This window comes from Poecilia latipinna, unplaced genomic scaffold (assembly GCF_001443285.1).
Source record: "Poecilia latipinna isolate Pla-1442-1.1 unplaced genomic scaffold, P_latipinna-1.0 Scaffold3636, whole genome shotgun sequence".
In the NCBI taxonomy this organism is placed as follows: Eukaryota; Metazoa; Chordata; class Actinopteri; order Cyprinodontiformes; family Poeciliidae; genus Poecilia; species Poecilia latipinna.
The window spans coordinates 22,026-41,278 of NW_015116252.1; the positions used below are offsets into that span (position 1 = coordinate 22,026).

General features: G+C 38.9%; 1 protein-coding gene and 1 long non-coding RNA gene across 2 annotated transcripts; one reads left to right on the forward strand and one right to left on the reverse strand.

The window, feature by feature from the left end:
• The first annotated feature begins 1,284 nt into the window (after nucleotides 1–1,284).
• Nucleotides 1,285–5,210, forward strand: LOC106941380 (uncharacterized). The gene is made up of 4 exons (XR_001423345.1): nucleotides 1,285–1,589; nucleotides 3,561–3,719; nucleotides 3,897–4,024; nucleotides 4,201–5,210. It is a non-coding gene; the product is annotated as an uncharacterized LOC106941380 (long non-coding RNA).
• A 4,017-nt stretch (nucleotides 5,211–9,227) lies between these two features.
• On the reverse strand, nucleotides 9,228–13,977 carry tmem231 (transmembrane protein 231). The gene is made up of 7 exons (XM_015024385.1): nucleotides 13,613–13,977; nucleotides 12,598–12,764; nucleotides 11,793–11,921; nucleotides 11,505–11,648; nucleotides 10,920–11,001; nucleotides 10,719–10,824; nucleotides 9,228–10,180 (listed from the first exon to the last, which is right to left on the reverse strand). The coding sequence occupies exons 1-7, from the start codon at nucleotides 13,749–13,751 to the stop codon at nucleotides 10,018–10,020; spliced, it is 930 nt and encodes a 309-aa protein (XP_014879871.1). The 5' UTR covers nucleotides 13,752–13,977; the 3' UTR covers nucleotides 9,228–10,017.
• Between the last annotated feature and the right edge of the window lie 5,276 nt (nucleotides 13,978–19,253).

Here is a 19,253-nt window from a genome sequence, read left to right on the forward strand (position 1 = left end):
GGTCTTGGTCTTGTCTCGGTCTTGATACACTCTGGTCTTGGTCTTGTCTTGGTCTCGGGTTGGGTGGTCTTGAACACAACACTGCCTGTTACTATTTTGTATTTTAGGTTAGAAAAATTGTCTCTTCTTAAAAAGTGTTCAAGGCCAAATGTTCCAAAAACAACGGGAAGTTGTACAATAATTACAAGCCTGTTGTTTTAAAGTGCTTTACAAATAAAATTGGCACTGACAGGTGTTACGATACTACATATTGAAAATGCAAACTAGTTCCTTTCAGCACAAGGATGGAGGGTAATTTCTAAAGAAATCGGCTATTCACAGAGTGCTGGATCCTGGAAAGTTTAGTGTTGCTTTGAAGCATAAGATTATATTGATCCCACAGCAGAAACAGGCAAAACAGCCGGTAGAGAGTAAAAAAAATAAATAAATAATAATAATAAGAATAATAAAGGATGATAGAAATTATAGTGCTAAAATGATTAAACAATAGTAAAGTATTTGATTGTTATGCAATATGTGTGTACAATATGATGTACTGCACACCTGTCATGGTTGAGTGATCAGAGGTGAGATTTAATTTGCAGCAGCGGAGATAGAAAATGCCAGAAGTGTTTACAACTTACCTCACAGCTTTAATATGTTGGTGTTTTAAAGTTATTTGCTTTTATGTGGTTGCAGTTAAAACAATCATCTACTGCACAGGTGTCAAACTCCAGTCCTGGAGGGCCACTGCCCTGCAACTTTTAGATGCCACTCTGCTGCACCACATCTGAATAGAATAATTAGGTCAAGTGACGTGTACCTGTAGCACATCTAAAAACTGCAGCACAGCGCCCCTTGAGGACTGGAGCTTGACACCCCTGATCTACTGAATTGCTGAACTGTTAATCATTTTCTATTCACCTTATTACAGAGTGAATGCTCGGAAGAAGCCTTCTAATTTAGTGGAAGACAACTCCAAGTACCCACAATAAACTAATTAAAGCCCATTTACTGTAGCATTGCTCAACACTATGTGCGTTTTCACTAGAGTGAACAATTTAAAATCTTAGATCCATTTGTAACAGTGGCTCACCGTTGCAGTGTATTTGTGTCAGCTTCTTCACATCATCATTTTTCTTTCTCATTTGTTTTCATGGTCAGTTACTACCTATTCATCAGCAGGCAGGAAAGCCTGCTGATGAATAGGTAGTATTCATTCATAGGTGAAACTCTATTGAGTTTCACCTCCACTCAATAGAAAAAGAAGGCCAAACGCTTCTAGTTACAATAGGTAACACCCAAAGAAGTTCATATTCACTGTTGTTGGGAACTGTTACCTTGTAGCATTTTTCCAATTACTTGATTTAGGAAATGCACTTCACAGTAAATTTCGCAGTGTTAAATATGCAGTGTCACAATTCATTGACTCTTTCAGAGCTATTGCAACTACAGATTGAGTATAATGCCACCTAGTGTTGGTGAAAATTTCCAGAGTGAATAGACGTCGTGTCAATTTGACTCCGACAAGCTCCGCCCACCTCCTCCTCTCAAACGAACAAGTCTAACCGTTGCATGGACGCCATTTTTCTCCTGCTCCAACGGCTGTGGTAAGTTTTTTTACGGAGCCCTCCAGGGAACATGGGGAATTTTTTTTCTTTTGCGTTCCCTCGCAAAACTTTTGCGTTCCATCGCAATAATCTACTGATCAGTTCATGCGGCATAATTGATACTGTAAGCCTTTTTTTACGGTGGCCGCCGTACTTTCTGCTTTAATACAAGCTTATAAGGTTTTTCCATGGACTATTGAGTTATTATCGCGGGCAATCAGTCATCTGATTGCGTCTCTATTGTGTTCGTAGTCTGAATGGTTTAAAGGGCTGCTTTCAGTGCCCTTCCATCTTAGCCTTAATAAACATGCAGTAAATAAATCGATTTTCAATCAGTTTTTTGCACCAAAGCGTTAATAATAATAAACACGTTTTCACTGAGGCTCTATAAGAGCCATATGAATGAAATAAGTAATTATTGATATGACAGGAGCAGCGACTTTGACACCTGGTGGTGGGCGTGTCGATGTGGGAGTGACGTCATCAAGTATGAATGGGAAGGTTACTGGCTGCTGCCAGTAACCTCATGCCAGTGTATGAGGAAGCGGGTGAGCTGGGTGGTCAGTCCTCGCAAAGTTTGGAGCATGATACTAAAAATGTAAAAAAAATCGATAATTGTGACAGAACAAAGAAGAGGTTAGGAGTTGATTGATACACGGACAGATGAGATTCCTCGAGTTAATCCAGTGCGGCCGTCTACCACCATTAGTTTGCTGTGTTTTATAATAATAAAACGCGGTGCAATTATATTAAGCTTTTTTTATGTTTTTTTTTTCTCAGGATAGTAAACTGCCTTGAGCAGCAAGGGAGTTCATTAACATTAGCACAAACATTAGCATTTCATGGGTGTCTCATGAAGATAGAAATCCTTCTCCACCTTTCTGTCTGACACACAGGGCAGTTGGCTGAGGATTAATCGCTATAGCAACAGAATACAGAGAAAGGCAGAGCTGCTGGTTTGGACTACTGCCATAACTGTAGTTTTATCTATGGCCAAGACTCAGTTAAAACAGAGGCCTGAGCAGCATGTCAGAACTACAACATGGCGGAACTGTCTGTTACTATAGTGGAGGACTTAGCTGGTATTCTGAACTACTTGTGTTTTGGGCTTTATATAACTGATTTAACCCGATTACTATTACACATGGAATTAGTGTGGCAATTTCAAATGAAGCTTACTGAAAGTTTCAAAGTTTCAAAATAAAAGCTTCATTAATCCCCTCTGGTAAGTGCACCGCCACAGGTGGTGCACTTATATTAGCTTTAATGATCTTTTTTCCTTGAGTTAGTGCTCCACCTTATGCAGTACAATAATATGAGCCTTTTTTTTAGCATTTTCTTTCAAGTTATGGCATTGGCGTGCACAAGCCAGTGCATTAGCATTAGTATTTCACCTAAAATGCTAATGCAAAAAAAAAGGGCGTTTAGCTAATTTTTTTTACTTATTAGCCATGTTTAGTATACTGAATGGAGTAAGTGAATGACAGACAACATGGTAGTGGTACCCCACATTCTACTGATACCATTCATGCTATTATTAGCATTTTGGCTAATTTTACCGTATGCAACATACTGAATGGTACAAGTACAGCTTAGTCCACATGCTTCTGACTCTCCACAGGTTGTTGACTACATTGAAGCTTTCTTTAGCATTAATGCTAGTTTTTAGCATCAGAACGCTGGGTCCAATCCGAGGGGCACACTTTGGCAGGCCCCATTTAAATTTCTTCAGGAATTTTCTAGTTGAAATATGCTGTTATGTGACCGGCACACTTTTGACCGCATGACTTCGAACTGTGGGAATCCAAGCAGGTGCTAATAGTCCAGCTTTGTAGTTAACACAGCATTTTGGGCGCCAGTGGTCATTTCAGTTATACATAAATTGTGTATCTTTGTGACAAGTCAAAATGAATATAATTAATCCGGCTGTGAAATGTTAGTTTTTCATTGATTTTATTCTGATGTTTATAGAAAACATCTGTGGCACGTTTCTGGAGAAATGGATGACGACATTCAAAAGAGACATCGTCCAACAATGCAGAAAGTTTCCAACCAACAGGGAGCTTGAAGATCTCCTCCTGACAGCTGATTATACTGAGGATTGGACTGACGTGGATGATGACAACATCGGTAAGTTGTCTGCAATAGTACCAGGATTTGCCGAAACCAGCTCGTTGCTGCTAGTACATTTATATTATATTAGGTGTCGTCATGTGAGCTTCACTTAGTGAAGCGTACATAATTGAAATTGCAGAACCACAAAATTTTTCTGGTCGACAGTTTAACATAAAATTTCAATTTTCACAGGTTGGGACAGTGACGTCTCATCAATTTACTACTGCTACTTCTGGTTCCCCCCCTCTGCCATGGCTCATTATTAACCAGGGAAGGTGTCTTCGTCCCAAGCAGAGAAGCATCTTGTGATCTTCAAGAAGGTTTGTATTTGTTGCAAATTTTATTTTAGGTTTTATTCGAGTTTATTTCACTGAGAGAGTTTCAGTTTTCAGATTAAGACCTCACACATAGTTAAATGCTGTTTGCCCATATGAAGGCCGTAGTTTCTGTGTAATATTACAGTTATCGAATTGTAATGGTATTTTTCTTTTCTCAGAGCAGAACCAAAATCCAGGAATGTCTTGATGCCATTACGACGAGCACACAACCCTACCACCTGGCTGGAGGACAGAAGAAGAAGGCAGTCCACCAAAATGCCATTGCTTACAGGTCAACCTCCTCTCTTGGTGCCTTTGACAAACTGTTTAAGGGACTTTGTGTTTGCCACAGTATACAGCCCCATGCTGTGCAACATGTTTACATTCATCCAGATCACTGTGTACAACATAGACTTTAGCAAAGTATAGGAGAGTCCTCACGTGGCAGAAATTTGAGCCAAGTTTTAATTATACTTGACCAGTTATGTTTGCCATTAAGTGTTTACTTTGTGAGACAGTTAACTTGCACAAATGCACTTGTTCGGCTGATGGTGACACTTTGATTTTAGAGGGTACAGTAATTGCTGCAAAATTAGGGATTGTTTTGACAACTAGTGTGCTTTCTGCCAAGTAGATAAAATACTGTGGTACAGAGTTGTGTCCTGACTTTATCATATGTACTGAGATAGCATGTGAGATACCTGTATTTTGCAAAGGTAAAGTTATGTGCTGGAAAATTGATGGAAATCATGAGTTTTGATGACCACTACAAATCCCAAATTTTGCAGCAATTGCTGCACCCTCTGAAGTCAAAGGGTCACTTTATGGACAAGCTGCATGTAGACAATTTTCTAAATGTTTTGCATATAACTAATCTTTTCTACTTCAAACCATTTGATGTTCAAATGAAGTATGTTATGACTAATACTACCTTATATTTGGTTCCATATTGCCATTTTATACAGATCTGTGGTCATTTTGGTAGTAGTGTTTTTGGTAGTGCTGAAGTTAACTGTTTGTGGAGTTGAGATTGGTTGCTTGGCATGCCAGGCACACCTGAAACCATTTTTACTGTCAACTCAAAGCTCTAATGTATTGGGGTGTACACCATATGATATTACTGTAACACTAAAAGTTTACAATGGAACTTTAAACGGTGCTTTTGTTCAATAAAGTGAAGTTAAATGCATTTCTGTGGTATCTTTATTTTACTTAATTGTACATTCTAAAATCATTATTGAATAGCAATGGATTGATGCAACTGAACTCTACAAAAGGGTAGAAATAGCACCACAACAATGTGCAGTGTTAAATTTTGACAGAGTTGGTTTTTCACTGCAAAAGAGTAAATAATCAACACATACCGTGTTAAATTAACACTCTTAGGAGTTATATAAAGCTCCAGTGTTAACTCTCAATAACTCAATGCCGTGTTAAAAAGCATGAGTCCGAGTTCATTTGTCGCCAGTGTGGAGTAAATTATTAACTCTGCTTAGAATCATATTTAGTCTCATCAGTTATTTGACTCATAGTGTTAAGTTTTATTAACACTGTACAGTGTTAGGCAGTGTTAATTTTTAACTACTTTGAGTTAAATTTTACTGTGAAAATGTAACACTATGGAAAGAGTTAAATTAACACCAATTCCAATAAGGACCAAACAGACTCGGACACAGTGTTAAATTTAACTCTTTAAGTGTTGATTTAACACTGCAAAATGTACTGATATAGAGATACATCTCTGTAAATAAACTCAAAGAAGGCTAGACTCCCTTTCCCCGTATACCCTAGGACAGAGTAATAGGATGCATCTGGTTCCTGTACACAGCAAACTCATATCCTGTCCTTCATCTCTCTGCTTCCAAACGCGAGCCGCTCTGCATTTAGATGGGACGGTGGCTTTATTCTGACGCGCTAGTCTGGAATCAGTTTGAAAAGGTCACACCAACATGTAAGACAAAAAAAAACAAAACAAACGGCACTCTGTCATGCCAACAGCAGATACAGAGCAGCATGGCTATTGGGAATTCATTCATTATTTCCTTCGTCATTCAAGAATGTCCACTGCAATTGGTTATTTTTTTAAGTTATAAGCTGTGGTGATTCTAGCACACCTGATTTAAATTGTATTACCTCCTCAGGATGCTCTGAGAAGATTGTTCTGTTACATTTTTAATTAGAAGTCGACAGATTTCACTTGGAAGCTAAACAGAAAGATCTTAGCAACATTAACACAAACAAAATAATTGAGAGAAGTTTGTGGGTTTCTATTCATGGCTGCCTCACAGTGGCACAACAAAAAAAAAACTGTTGGCAAAAGTCTGAGGATTTGTTTCTCGTTCAACCTTTCAAATAACAGCTTCATTCAGTGAGCATGTTTCTACTACTACCATTAGCTGCATTTCCATCGACCATATAATTGCGCAATTTGACGTTTAGAATGTAAATTTGCTTAATAAAAAATTCTTTTCAATAAAGAGTTTTGGCACTAGGATAAGATGATGTTTTGGCCGTATCAACATTGCAGTGGAGACACTTTTCGCATCACACGAGTCACGTGATCAACAACCGGATGTTGCTACTAGCGCAAACCACGAAGAAAAAGACGACAGGAAGTAGCTGGAGGATGAAGGTGTTTTTTAATGACTTATGTGAGCAAACGTATTCATGTGTTTTTTCAGCATTAGCAGAATATTGAGAAAGGTTGGCGCACATTTGAAATGGAGGTGCAGTTATTGTTTTTAGCTAATATTGCTAGCAGTAGTTAGGTAAATCTCACTGTTGGTTTCAAAACTTGAACTGGAGCATGGCTCAGTTGGATTAGATTCGACTCCCATAGCCCATTCCTGAATTGAGATGTGGAAAAGAACTTTAACCGAAATCGCTTCTCGTTTCTCTGTCGTCCGTTTCAGCTTATATTGGGGTCTCTAAAATTTCCTATGTTCCACCGGTTCTATGTTACTTTACTTTGTTCCTTTGTATTTATGTCCCGCAAGCAAATGTTTAGTGTCAACATTTCTTCTAATCACCACTAAAAGCAGCCCAAATCCAACCATTGGTACTAACTTCACAGTATATTGAAGTTTGTAACAAATAACAAGGAACTACCTCAAATCAGGTGGACTCTCGTGCTCTCATCATCAATTTCCCAATAAACCAACATCAGCACTTTCTGTGAATGGCTGTGCTGGAAGGAGGTAGCAGCAATGAATGCTAAATAGGACAAGGCTCTATTACATGCAAACAGTACTTCCCTGTTCACATGAGTAACTAATGGCCTCCTAGCATCCTCATCTGACTTGAATTATTCTGAAGACCTCAGCAGCAACAAGGAAAGTGTAAGAGGGTGTAACAGTTACGTAATTCTCCACTTGGCCCTAACCAGTGGAATAAGTCATTTACATGAGCTAATTTAGAGGGATGGGCTCAGAGCCACGGACACATCCAAAGCAAACAAAGCATATCCTGGCAAACCTTTCCTGGGACAGACTGGCTGCGAGAAGAAGCTAAATGAAAAGACGCCCCTCTGAAGCACAGCTGATCAGAAAACTGATCTTTCTAATGTTGGGTTTCATCGAGGTGTTAATGGGTCTCAATTTTCAGGAACTGATGGCACTTTTTGTTCAAATAAAGTGAAATTACTTGGAAGATAAACACAAAAATCTTAGCAACATCAAGTGTACAAAACACATTTGCTGATTTAAGTAATATCCTGTATTTCCTTACAAAAACTGTTTCCTGCATGTTAAATTGCATCTTCGGTTCTCTCTCTTTATTGTGTGAAAGGAAAACTAAAAACTTTGTTTACATCATCTCAGCAATAAAAAGTAAAAGTCTTGTCAATTTAAAACTTTATTTTTAACCAGATGTATTGTTGACAGGCTCCATATTACTGCCACAGAGCAGCCGATGGTATGCTGCTACCAGTATGCATCATTACAGTGCCTGGTTTACACATATATCAAGTTTTTTTATATATAAAACAGTTTTTCCACCAGCCCCAAATCTTTTACATTGTCAAAGCTAATTCAGAACATTATTGTTTCTTTGAATTTTTAGAGAACGATGTATTTCTACCACTTAATTTCTAAAAGCTATTGAAATCAAGAATTCAATTTGGGCTCACAAATGACTAATGTAGATTTCTCCAAGCTTCTACTGTTTAAAATCTAAACTCATAAAGACAAGAATATTCAGTGGTGAACATTGGAGGTAAGGGCGACACATTCAAATTAGTCCAGACGAGGCTGAAGTGTTTTGGAATGACAGCAACTCTAACAAAGTGCTAGGCCTCATAAAATCACAGCAGTTTTTCAGTCAGGCCATTGAGGAGTTTTAGTATTCATTTCGCCACAGATTGTGGCAACTATGTTGTTCTTGGCATTTTCAGACTTGACAGTCACATGCGATTCAGTGGACTATGGAGATGTAATCTCTCGCTTACAGCAGTGGGAGGGTGCAAGGGGCATTGCTCTGGATGGGTTCAGGTCCTATTTGTCTGGGCGTACATTCTGTGTCAGCTTTGGTAGATCTGCATCCTCACAGGTCTTCCTTTTGGAGTTCATCAGGGCTCAGTCTTAGGTCCCTGTTTTTTTTTTTCCTTCTCTGCTCCATTTTTATGTAGAATGGTATACACTTGCACCGTTATGTGGATGATGTGCAAAGTTACCTGCCTCAGCAGAAAGGGCGCCTCTTTGGTTTACTGGACTGCCTTGACGAGATTTGGGTTTGGACGTCCTTAGACATTTTGAGTTTCAATGAAAAGAAAACTGAAGTTACGGTTCTTGGCAGCGCCTCCACCTGTACCTCCCATGATCTTAGTTCTCTTGCAGACTTTATAAAGGCAACTATTACAGATAATGTTCATCCTCGAGCTGCAGTCTACACAACCTGCTATTGGAAAAGCAAAAGACAAGAGATGAATGGATGGATGGAAGAAAGGAAGTGTGAGGTGAAGACAAAATGAGCAAAAGTTGCAAATACTTATGGAATCGAAATATTAAATTTAACAGTTTAAAAAATAAGTCATCTTGTCATTATTAAATGATTGTTTAAATAATTACAAGAAAAAATGTGCTTTATGAAGTTATCTGGAAAAATAACTCTTAATAATCTTTTAAACACAGAGTTTCATGCAAATATACAAAAAATGTATTTGAATTACTGAGAAAAGACAAAGGAAGAACGCTATGGGTCCACCAAAGCTATACTGTACAAAATAATTTATTTTATTTATGTCACAAACTGTTTAAAAACGTGTAACATTCAAGTTGCAAAAATATAGACAATTCACAAAATCCCTACACTTCAAACGCTATAAAACAGCAGAAAAAGAAGAATAATTATCTTCTAGGAAAAAGGTTTGTTAGGTTTACTACACAGAAAAACTATAAAACTCTAAGACAACACGTGCTTTCTTTGTAAGTTTTCCTTTACAAAGAAAAGTCTAATCAGCTCTGTGCTCAATCAGCACAAACAGAAACAACTTTCTGTCCTGCGGTGAGTCCATAAGTTTTAGATTCTGAATTGAATCTAAGGGATATTCAGTGGGCGTCATCTGTGTCGTACATTGCTGTTACGGGAAAAAAGCCTTTCAGGATGTTTACACTGACCTCACAGATGTAGTAATAAATTAAACCGTGCAGGGAAATGTGTACTTTAAATGTGTTACTTTCTTCTTGTATAAAAGTCATAAAAGTGTGTGATATCGGAGCAGTGTTGCCCAGAAAGAGCAGTTTGAGAAGCACAAGTATGTAAAATCAATTCCTCTTTTCAGTTCTGGTCTCGCTACATTCTCACTACTGAAAAACTTCTTTATTTGTGTGTGTGTTCTTGTGACAGTGCTATAAAAAGTCCTGAATGGATCAACTCTCTCATTTAACATTTAGTTAGATTATGAAGTGAAAAAAAAAACAATATCAAAAATATGGAGCTATTTGAGAAAATGTGCTGATTTCAGATAGTCTACACATATAGAAAACATATTACCCCCTGTATCAGGAAAAGTGAGGTTTTCCCACAGGTATGGGTACGGTTCTGATGACCTGGTTCTGGAAAACGAATCTCTGGATGCGTTCAAAGACCCAAATGAAGATCAGGAGGACGCTGACATACTGGATCCAGGCAAACTTGACAGTTTCCCAAAAGCCGGGTCGGTAGGTGGAGGGAGGCAGTTAAGGTGCAAATGTAGTTCTGTCAGCAGAATCTTTATTTGGCTTTCAATGTGTTCTTCAGTCCAGATTCCCAAAATGCCTCAGTGTGTTTGACTCACCTGGTCTGAACTAGATGGTCAGAACAAGTTCATGTTTACAAATATTTACACGTCTCATTACCGTTTTTAGGGAATATTTCTGTATTAAACTTGTTGCTTTTCAGCATTCCTTACATAACTGTGTAATATGTTCATATCCAGTACAAATAAGTAAAAATAAATCAAATGATGGGGAGTTTTAGTTGTGTAACTTGTGTCATATTCTTTTTTTTTCTTTTTTATTATGTCCGTTTTATGGCATTTTAAATGATCAGAGCTGGAATTTCTTGATGAAAATAAACTGGGAATGTTTTTGGAAATGGTTACAGTCACTAGCCTAAACCTACTACTTATTTGTCTAATGTAACATTTTATACTCCCAAGTATAGAGCCCACCTTAAAATAAAGCACAGGCCCAATCCCGTCTCTGTTCTTGTTAAAGGATATCTGATGATCTCCAAGGGATAACGGATTTCAGCATTCAGCTCAAAGGGGGAGCCATCAGCTCGACCCACGGTCCAGACGAGCACTGGACCGGACAGCACCGTCGACACTAAAGGTCAGAGAACACAGCAAAGAAAATTATACGTTTCAATCCCAATGCGGAGAGATGGCAAGCAAACAAAATGACTCCCTTTGCCAACTTACAGTTTCTCTCCTGGTAGCGCCTCATGATGTTGATCAGGTCGTATGAACTTGCAAAAAGGCTGGCGCCGTCGATCACTGAGACCTTCGCAACAAAACAGAGGAGACTGGATGACACCTGAGAGCCCGATTCTGAACAAGCGCAGAATGTGGCTGACGCACTAAATATAAGTTTGAAGGGAGATGGCGCATCCAAATCTGCCCCAGGGTCCTGACTGGTGGCAGAGCCTGGATGACACAACTCCTGAAATCATTCAGTAGTACAACGCTTCATGATAAGCATTCTCTGACTTTCTGGCACAGTTTAAAGTGTCAGCACCGGTTATTTACGTTCCAGTTATTGTCTATATTTACTGTAGTTTTGTTTTCCATCTTCTCATACATTTACTTCCTAATTCTTCTCTCCACTCAATCATAAGTTTCCAGCGAATGGTTTTTGTTTTTTCACATTCTGCTCATCTTTGGCTTTATGTGAGATGTACAATCTGAAAGGTTGTCTCTAAAAGACAGACAGCTGTATTTAAAGTGCTAGCACCCCAGGAGAGTGTATGTGTGTGTGTGTGTGTAAGTGTAGGCGTGCTCTCTTACGTTGTAAGTATTGTGGAGCCCCCGGTGAGGCAGGGGAATCCTCTGCTGCAGCCTCAGGTCTCCACTGATGAACATCTTCGCTCCGGGCACAGGAGACGAGTGCTGCACAAACGCAAGGCTCTGCATCACTACAGTGGACTTCCGCTGGAGAAGAAAAGCGGTAATGTAAGAATAATCTCTGCTGCATCCTTATTTTTTTTTTTTTTTTACCTGGATGGTTTACAATTATTTACTACATATTAGGTAAAAAAAAAAAAAAAAGATGTAATTTACATAAAGAATACATACAAAAAGCTGGTAGCTGAAGGTGAGCAGCAGCTGAATACTGTATACATGCTCATCAGACTTCAGAGGAAGATGCAGCTGAAATGTCAAGAGGTCCAACTTCCCATCTTGGTTCTGGTCTTCTTCTCTCACCTATGATGCAGATACATAAAGAAATAGAAGAAAAAGCGTTTGTCTAAGACTGTTACAGTTTCCTAACCTGAACACGATAAGACGGAGACTGAAGAAGGGATGTAATTTTAAACACTGACTGATGTCAAGAAGGGCAGCAGGTAAGCCACTTGTTTCAAAGAAAAGCATAAAGTGTGGATTTATATTCTGCACAGAGCACTAGAAGAGGAGCGGAATAGAGTTATTTCCTCTGAAGAAACCTTGTCTGTCTGGAACGTCTGAAAAAAGAAAGTCTCTCTGGACATGCCAAGTAGATAGTAAACATCACTCCTCCTCCAAGAAAGTGGACTAACTCAGTTTTATATAGAAACACAGCAGTGAATAAGGAAAACATTCTCTAAAAGCAACTTTGGTCAATGGTCAAAAAGAAATTTGGTGAACTCATCAGATCTAGATCTAAACCTGTCTTAAATAGAAACTAAGTAATAATGATGATGATGATGATGATGGAGCAACACTCGGTCGCCATCGATGAAGATGGTGCAAAAGTGACTTTCAGGGGCATTAAAAAAACAAAAGCAGACACTCAAATTGTTGAAGCTCTTTCAATGTCATAAAACATCGTACAGGAAAAGATCACACTGCATCCTTTATAAAAGCTGTTGATGTTGTGATATTATCAGTGTTTAGTTCTTACAGAGACGGCGGGAATCCTTAGGTTGGTCCCAAGCATGTTGTTGAGATGAGGAAACGTGCTCCAGGCAACGTAGTCTCCCTGTAAACTGGTGGCTGCGAACAGCAGGGTTTGGTACTGGAATCTCACCACTGGCTGTTCTTCATAAGTTTTTCTCTTAATCCAGAAACCTGAAATAGAAACAACAGCCCAGAACTGAAAATGCATTGTCCAGCTGTACATTTCACTACAATTTAAACATTTATTTCATAATAATATTTTATAATTTGCGCTTCATATGTACACTCTACAAGAACCTTAGAAGATGCAGAGTCTGCAAATTCACCAAGTTATATCCAAGATTTTTTAATAAACAGATAAAACCTAATTTTAATTGGTATTTATAATCGGTTTTGCAGTCACTCTGAGGCATGAAATTAAAAAACTTGACCTAAATATCTACAAATTGCAGTGTCTTCGTTTATTAAACAAAAGTTAAGCAAAGATGGGCAAACTGCAAGACACACCTGAGTGCATCCCATGATGCCACACTTACAGCCATCTAATGCTCACGTTGTTGCAGTAAAATGTTGGTACACTCTTATTTAACTTTTCTCCAATTCACTGAGACTTCTTTCACATTATTTTCAGATCGTCTGAACTTTGACTAGGCCACTAGTCTTAATTTTCGTTTTTCAGCGATTGTGTTGTGGATTTGCTCCTGTGTTTAGTATAATTGTTCTCAGTTTACCAAGATTTAGCTGTCACAACGAGTTTGCCTCACATTTGACTACTGAGGTGATAGTTTTTATTCTGCCAAAAACCTTAAGTTTGATGAAGTAGTCTTAAAGGTGTCACATGCAACTTTGCAAATCCATGTTATGCTCCCTTATAATAGGAGTTTGCAACTCCAGTTCTCGACCTAAACCATTTTTTGTCGTTGTTCCCAGCAGTTATGACAGCATTATCAGCGAATTAACACATAGGGACTAGAGCAACATTAAAAAAAACAAAAACAAAAAAAACAACACCGCTGTACCTTGGCTTCTGTAAGCGACCAGCAGAGGCGCGATGTATGTGAGGCACAGAACAACCACCAGGAACAGGGTGGCCTTTGTACAAACGCTGGTTCGGTACCGGACCAGAGCCGGATGAGAGTACACTTCATAGAAAGCCATCGGTGATGCTAAAGCTAGCGAAGATGCTAACCGAGTGATCTAAAGTGAGCAAACATTCACACAAAACAAATTGAGGTGAATAACATATTGCTCCTGTTAGGTAACGTCCATCTAGCTGTCTCCAAAGTGGACTTTACGTGCGTAATATTGACAAAATGTGGCGTCTACAGATGCTAGCGGCGCTAGCTTTCTTCTAGCGTATTAGCAGCCACCGCGCCATGTCTAGCGTCAAACGGTTTCCATGGCTGCCATTTTTAGCAGCCAGGGTGCGTTCAAGTACCGTTGGAGCTTATTTTAAAATAATCTGCACATAGGTTGAAAAGGGTAAAACTTTATATTGGGAAGTACTTGTAGCACAATTTTCATAGGATATCATGGAATGTTATTTTATTTATTTATGTATTTATTTATTTACTGCTGTTTATCTTACTATAATCTCTACAAATTTAAGTTTATTTTTGGTTGTTCTCCATGTTTTATTTTTGTCTGTTTGGTTTTTCAACGTTGTATGGCGTTACAGTTTAGGCAAACGGTATAGTGGGTCTGGTAGCCCTACATCGTCAGGGCAGATTTGCTTACAAAGCCGGAATATTTGATTTATTTTACTAATTCCTTCATCATGAGAAACCATATTAGATTTGTTACACAGAGTGGCACTTCAAATGCGTCTTTTGATTAATTTAGGTCATAAATGACGACCCAAAAATCCTAAATCTAATATCAACCTCAGAAAATTTGAGTAGATGATTGGCAACAGATTTTCCCACTTGCTAAAGAAAATCTTCATGTAAATCTGCATGGACTTTGTCAGGGCTTCTTTTGCATGAATGACTACCCAAACACAGCATGACATGGAGGCGGTGAGCCTATTCAAAGCCTGCACATCTTTATTAGCACCCTTCAGCTTACATGCACCATTGGCTCTGGCTTCTCGTCTTTTTCTTAACAATAATTTATAGATTCACAGTGGGATTAAAAACGCCATTTTCTACTGTAGTTTTTCCATCCACTCGACTTTCAATAAATATGTTTTGACACACAAACAATTTTCCTGGAGGGCATCAATGATTTGCCTTCTGGACAACTCTCAAGTCAGCAGTCTTCCCTATAATAATGTATGTTAATATACATTTCATATATGACGATGTTCTAGTTTACTAAGATGGACGCGTGAAGGCGCATATACTGACTGTCTGAGAGTGCACCTGAAAGCAGCAGCGCTCCGTCAGACGATGACGTCACCCTGTGTTAGACGGACAGCTGAAAGGCAGAGACTTCTTGTTGACGTTTTGTTTTGATCGCGTTTGTTTGGATTTTTTTTGGACGTTTCACCAGCATTCTCAGCGGATCCAGAAGCTCGTACCGTCACGCCTCAGTGCGGGGATCCTGCAAAGATGAAATGGATGTTTAAAGAGGACCATTCCCTCGGTAAAATAAAAAAAAAAAGAGAGAGAAAGAACATAAAACAGAAAAGGGCATTGGATTGTTATGAAACGGGAGCTGATTCTTGTCTTGTCACGCATCTTGATCCCTTCTTTCCTTTCTGTTTTGCAGTTCCCGCATTCATGTTTTTTTTCTCAATTTCCCCTGATAGGCGCATTAATGCACGTTTGGGGGGTTTTATTTCCCCCTTTTGCAACCTGCAGATGAATGCTGTAAATCAATAATGGCTGGCGCTTCGGCTGTAGCAACCTCTAATAACGTGTCTTTGCTGCAGGATAGGGGCTTACAAAACAAATTAATCAGCTGGTTGCACCTTAAAATATTACCTCGTGTGTGCATGTGTTTATTTTATTAATATGATCAAGTTTAATTGCTGAAATTAGCGAGTTGAGCAACTTCTTAAGGGTGTTGACCCGCAAGGTTATTTAGCAAAATTACATTTACCTGTACGCAGATGCCAGAATTTGTGTTTTTCACGCACAATTTACCTCATGCTATGATTTCTGTAGCAAATTATTGAACTTCCATATATGACTACTAGTGTTTCTGAACTCAAGCTTTTATTTTGAAACTCTCTTTAGATAACCTCCAAGCTCCTTTCTTTAGAGGAACATCCCAAATTAGCCCCTCTATCTAGGCTAATGAAGGCCTGCACCTAAATGAGTCCTTCCACATTTTACCACCTTTCCTGACCTCCGCTCATTTTTCTGCCTGCTGTGGCAGCTTCTGGGCTCCATGACAGCACTGAATATACCTCATAAAAGGTGCCAGATTCAGAAAATGTTGTACTTGTGTGCATGAGCAAGCATCAGCTTATCTCTCTGCTTGTTGTGTTGTGCTTTGTTGCTGAGCTCTCTATCGAACCGGGCCCGGCTGCAGAGCAGCAGAGCAAGAATCCCAAGAGGCCTCACTCATCCCTTTAATCTCTGACTTCCTGTTTGTTTGCTGTCTCTCCCCCAGAGCACCGATGTGTGGAGTCAGCCAAAATACGCAACAAATACCCGGACAGAGTACCGGTGAGTGGTGGGGGAGGGGAGGTGCTCCTTTATTTTAAGGCCGCCGAGGTTCAGATGAAGTGACAGAGAGTCAACAAATAAAAGCAGAGGCAGGGGATAGCTATTTATCACTTCTTTTTTAGGCGACGGTGTGGTTGTGTCAGTCTGCATAATTCCACAAATATTTTTAATATGCTTATTTAAGGCACAAAGAAGTATGATTTGCATCACTTAACATGACTTACTGTCGCTTTCTTTCAATATGACCCCAGTGCGATCAGCCATGTAGGCCACATTTGTGGAAAAATGCTGGTTGAAACGTTTTTCAATCTCTGCAGTTCCTCCAGAGTTACCCTGAGGTTCAGTTGCTTCTCTGATTCACTCTTTCAGTTTAGTTGGACGATCATGTCCTGGCTGCTGTACTCTCAGTGTTCAGATGATGGATTTAGCAGAGCTCTGTGAGATATCCCAGGATTGGGAAACTGTTTGATAATTTAATCCTGCTCCAAACTTCTCCAGGATGTTCTCCCTGACCTGACTGCTTTGTCCCCTGGTTTCCATGCTGCTCTGGGTTACCGCCCATATGGCTCCTACCAAAAACTGCAAATTCAAGCCAAAGGTTTAAGAAAACACATTTAGAAACCCACGTATAATTTTTCTTTCCACTTCACAGTGATGGATATCTTTAAGTGGGGCTGTCACATAATACCCCATCACACAACACATTGGTTGAAATGTGACACAGTCTCAAAAAGTTAAAGAGCCATGAATGCTTTTGTAAAGAACTGGATTTTAAAGCTCCCTATTGTTAACATTTTAACAATAAAACTCAGGATTTCCCCCAGAAAACTTGCTAAGCCCAGTGTGTGCGTGCTGCCGCCGGCCATGTTTTTGAGTTAAAAAAATGTTTAAAGTTGACAGAAAATTTAAAAATATCACTTGATATTTATGCATTATTGGAAGACTGGAAGATTTTTGCCTAAACACCAACAAAGAAGTCTTCAAAAAGTCAATAATAATTAAAAAACTAAGATAAGTTAACAATGCCAAGCCTGGTGGGGGCACAAGTAAAGCCTGGTGGCCCGCCAGGCTTATAATACACTGAGGGAAAACCTCAAGCTAGTTTTTAGATGATGCAATGTTTTGTTTTGTTTTTCTAAATAACAGCTTAACATATTTGTACTCTCTTTGACTTATAAAAATCTAATTTTGTTGCATTGCTGCATATCTCATTAGATGTGCATAAATATATTTAATTGTAATCATCATTTCAATAAAAGCATGTGATACAATGGAGACACACATGTATATTATCCCACCAGTTGGACTTACTCAGAAAATGTAATAATTATTCTTGCTAAGTGACAAAGTCCCATCACCTCCATTTATCCTGATTTATTGTACCGAATCGTCTTCTGTTGAACTGAAACACTGCATGGTGACTGAGAGGTGAGCCGCACAGCGTTTGCTGCTCATGAATCTTTAATGTATCATCAGACTGATGGCAATGCAAAAAGATACGCATGGCATCGGCTGTAAAGCAGATATAGCTCTTCCAGGGGGATCCTGAGGTGTTTCCAGGCCGGAGAGGAGAGAGATAATCCCTTCAGTGTGACACGGCTCTGTCCCAGTATCTCCTCCCTACCTGGAGCCGCTGACGGCTCCTCCGACCATGAATCAGCAGAGTTTCGGCTCGGAGCGCTCACCTCGCAGCGCTTTACACTGAACATGTCACTCCCGCTGTCAGTTTAAACTCGCCTCATTCCCTCAGTTTTCACCCAGGATTCTGACAGAAATACAGACTGAGCTAAAAAAAAAAAACAAGAGCGCGGTTCGCTCTGCTCTTCACGGTCGAACGTGGTCAGAGATTCTGATCCTCCTCCGCCTGCGCCATTTGTGATGGCAGGTGAAGGAGGCCAAAAGCAGAGGAAGAAATATCTGACCATCAAACCGTGTGCTTTTTGAGTAAAACAGGATGGTGCAGGAAAGGGGTTTACCATTTATATGAGCTTAAAATAATGTATATGTAACAAATAAGAACATTTATTCAAACAGATATTTGAACCAGATAAAGTAAAACTTTCCAGAATCCTGGAAATGCTTGTCATAGAGGACAAAATTCACAGTGAACGGGTTCTTCTTTTAAGGGCCAGAAGTCCCAAAATTAAAGAAATAAATGTTTGTGATCATAAAAATAAAAACCATAGAATATGAAAGTATAATATATTACAGTGTCATTAATATCTACAATAAGCAGTACAATAATGAAATACTGAAATAAATTATTAAAACTTCATAATGTTTGAAAATGACGTGTAAATATCTCATATTTGATTGGTGTATATTTTGTATTCCACAGTTTATCATGAAATAATTTAAGCCAATCACGTTGCTTTTAGCAGTGTTAGCCCCGCCCACTAACTCTGACAGACAGACAATATAATTTCATAATATGTAACAATAAGACTGTGAAATCATTTAAATTAATTTAAAACATCCATAATAATTGATGCTTTTTAATGTAATTAATACTTATTTCATGTAATTATTTCCACATACATTTTACTAATTACATATAATTATTCAATATTTAATGTGTCCAGCATAAATATTTATATAAATTTGATACGTGTTGAATTGTGGCACCTTTTGGTTTCCGTCCTGCTCTATTCTGGAAAAGTCTCTCACTTATTCGCTGCAGCTAAATTAATCTCTTGCCAACTTTGCATCCTGCTGCACAGATAAAACGTTGCAGCTTTACATAGTGCTGCATGTTTAAACACGGGTGCAACTTCACAAGGAAGTTAGAGAAGAATTAGGAACAATAAATCGATGAAAATTAAACAGGAGATTCGGGAAACAGGCCTGTGCCTCACAGCTGATTGCAATGCAAATGCCCAGAAGTGTTCACCCTTAAACACAGGAACAAATCAGCCGCTGCACTTGGCAAAATATTTGCACAGTTTTCAACATTGTGCAAATATTTAACCACACAGTTTTTGAACCCACTAACAGCCAGTGTTGTGTTCAAGACCACCCAACCCGAGACCAAGACAAGACCAAG

Bases quoted from the DNA above. Each gene is read 5' to 3' on its own strand.
- tmem231 (XM_015024385.1), bottom strand. From the start codon at position 13,751: ATGGCTTTCTATGAAGTGTACTCTCATCCGGCTCTGGTCCGGTACCGA. The intron at 11,002-11,504 runs GTAAGAGAGCAC...TTTGTTGCGAAG, and splicing joins GGCTCCACAATACTTACAAC to GTCTCAGTGATCGACGGCGC. The intron at 10,181-10,718 runs ATATCCTTTAAC...GCCTCCCTCCAC, and splicing joins TATCCCTTGGAGATCATCAG to CTACCGACCCGGCTTTTGGG.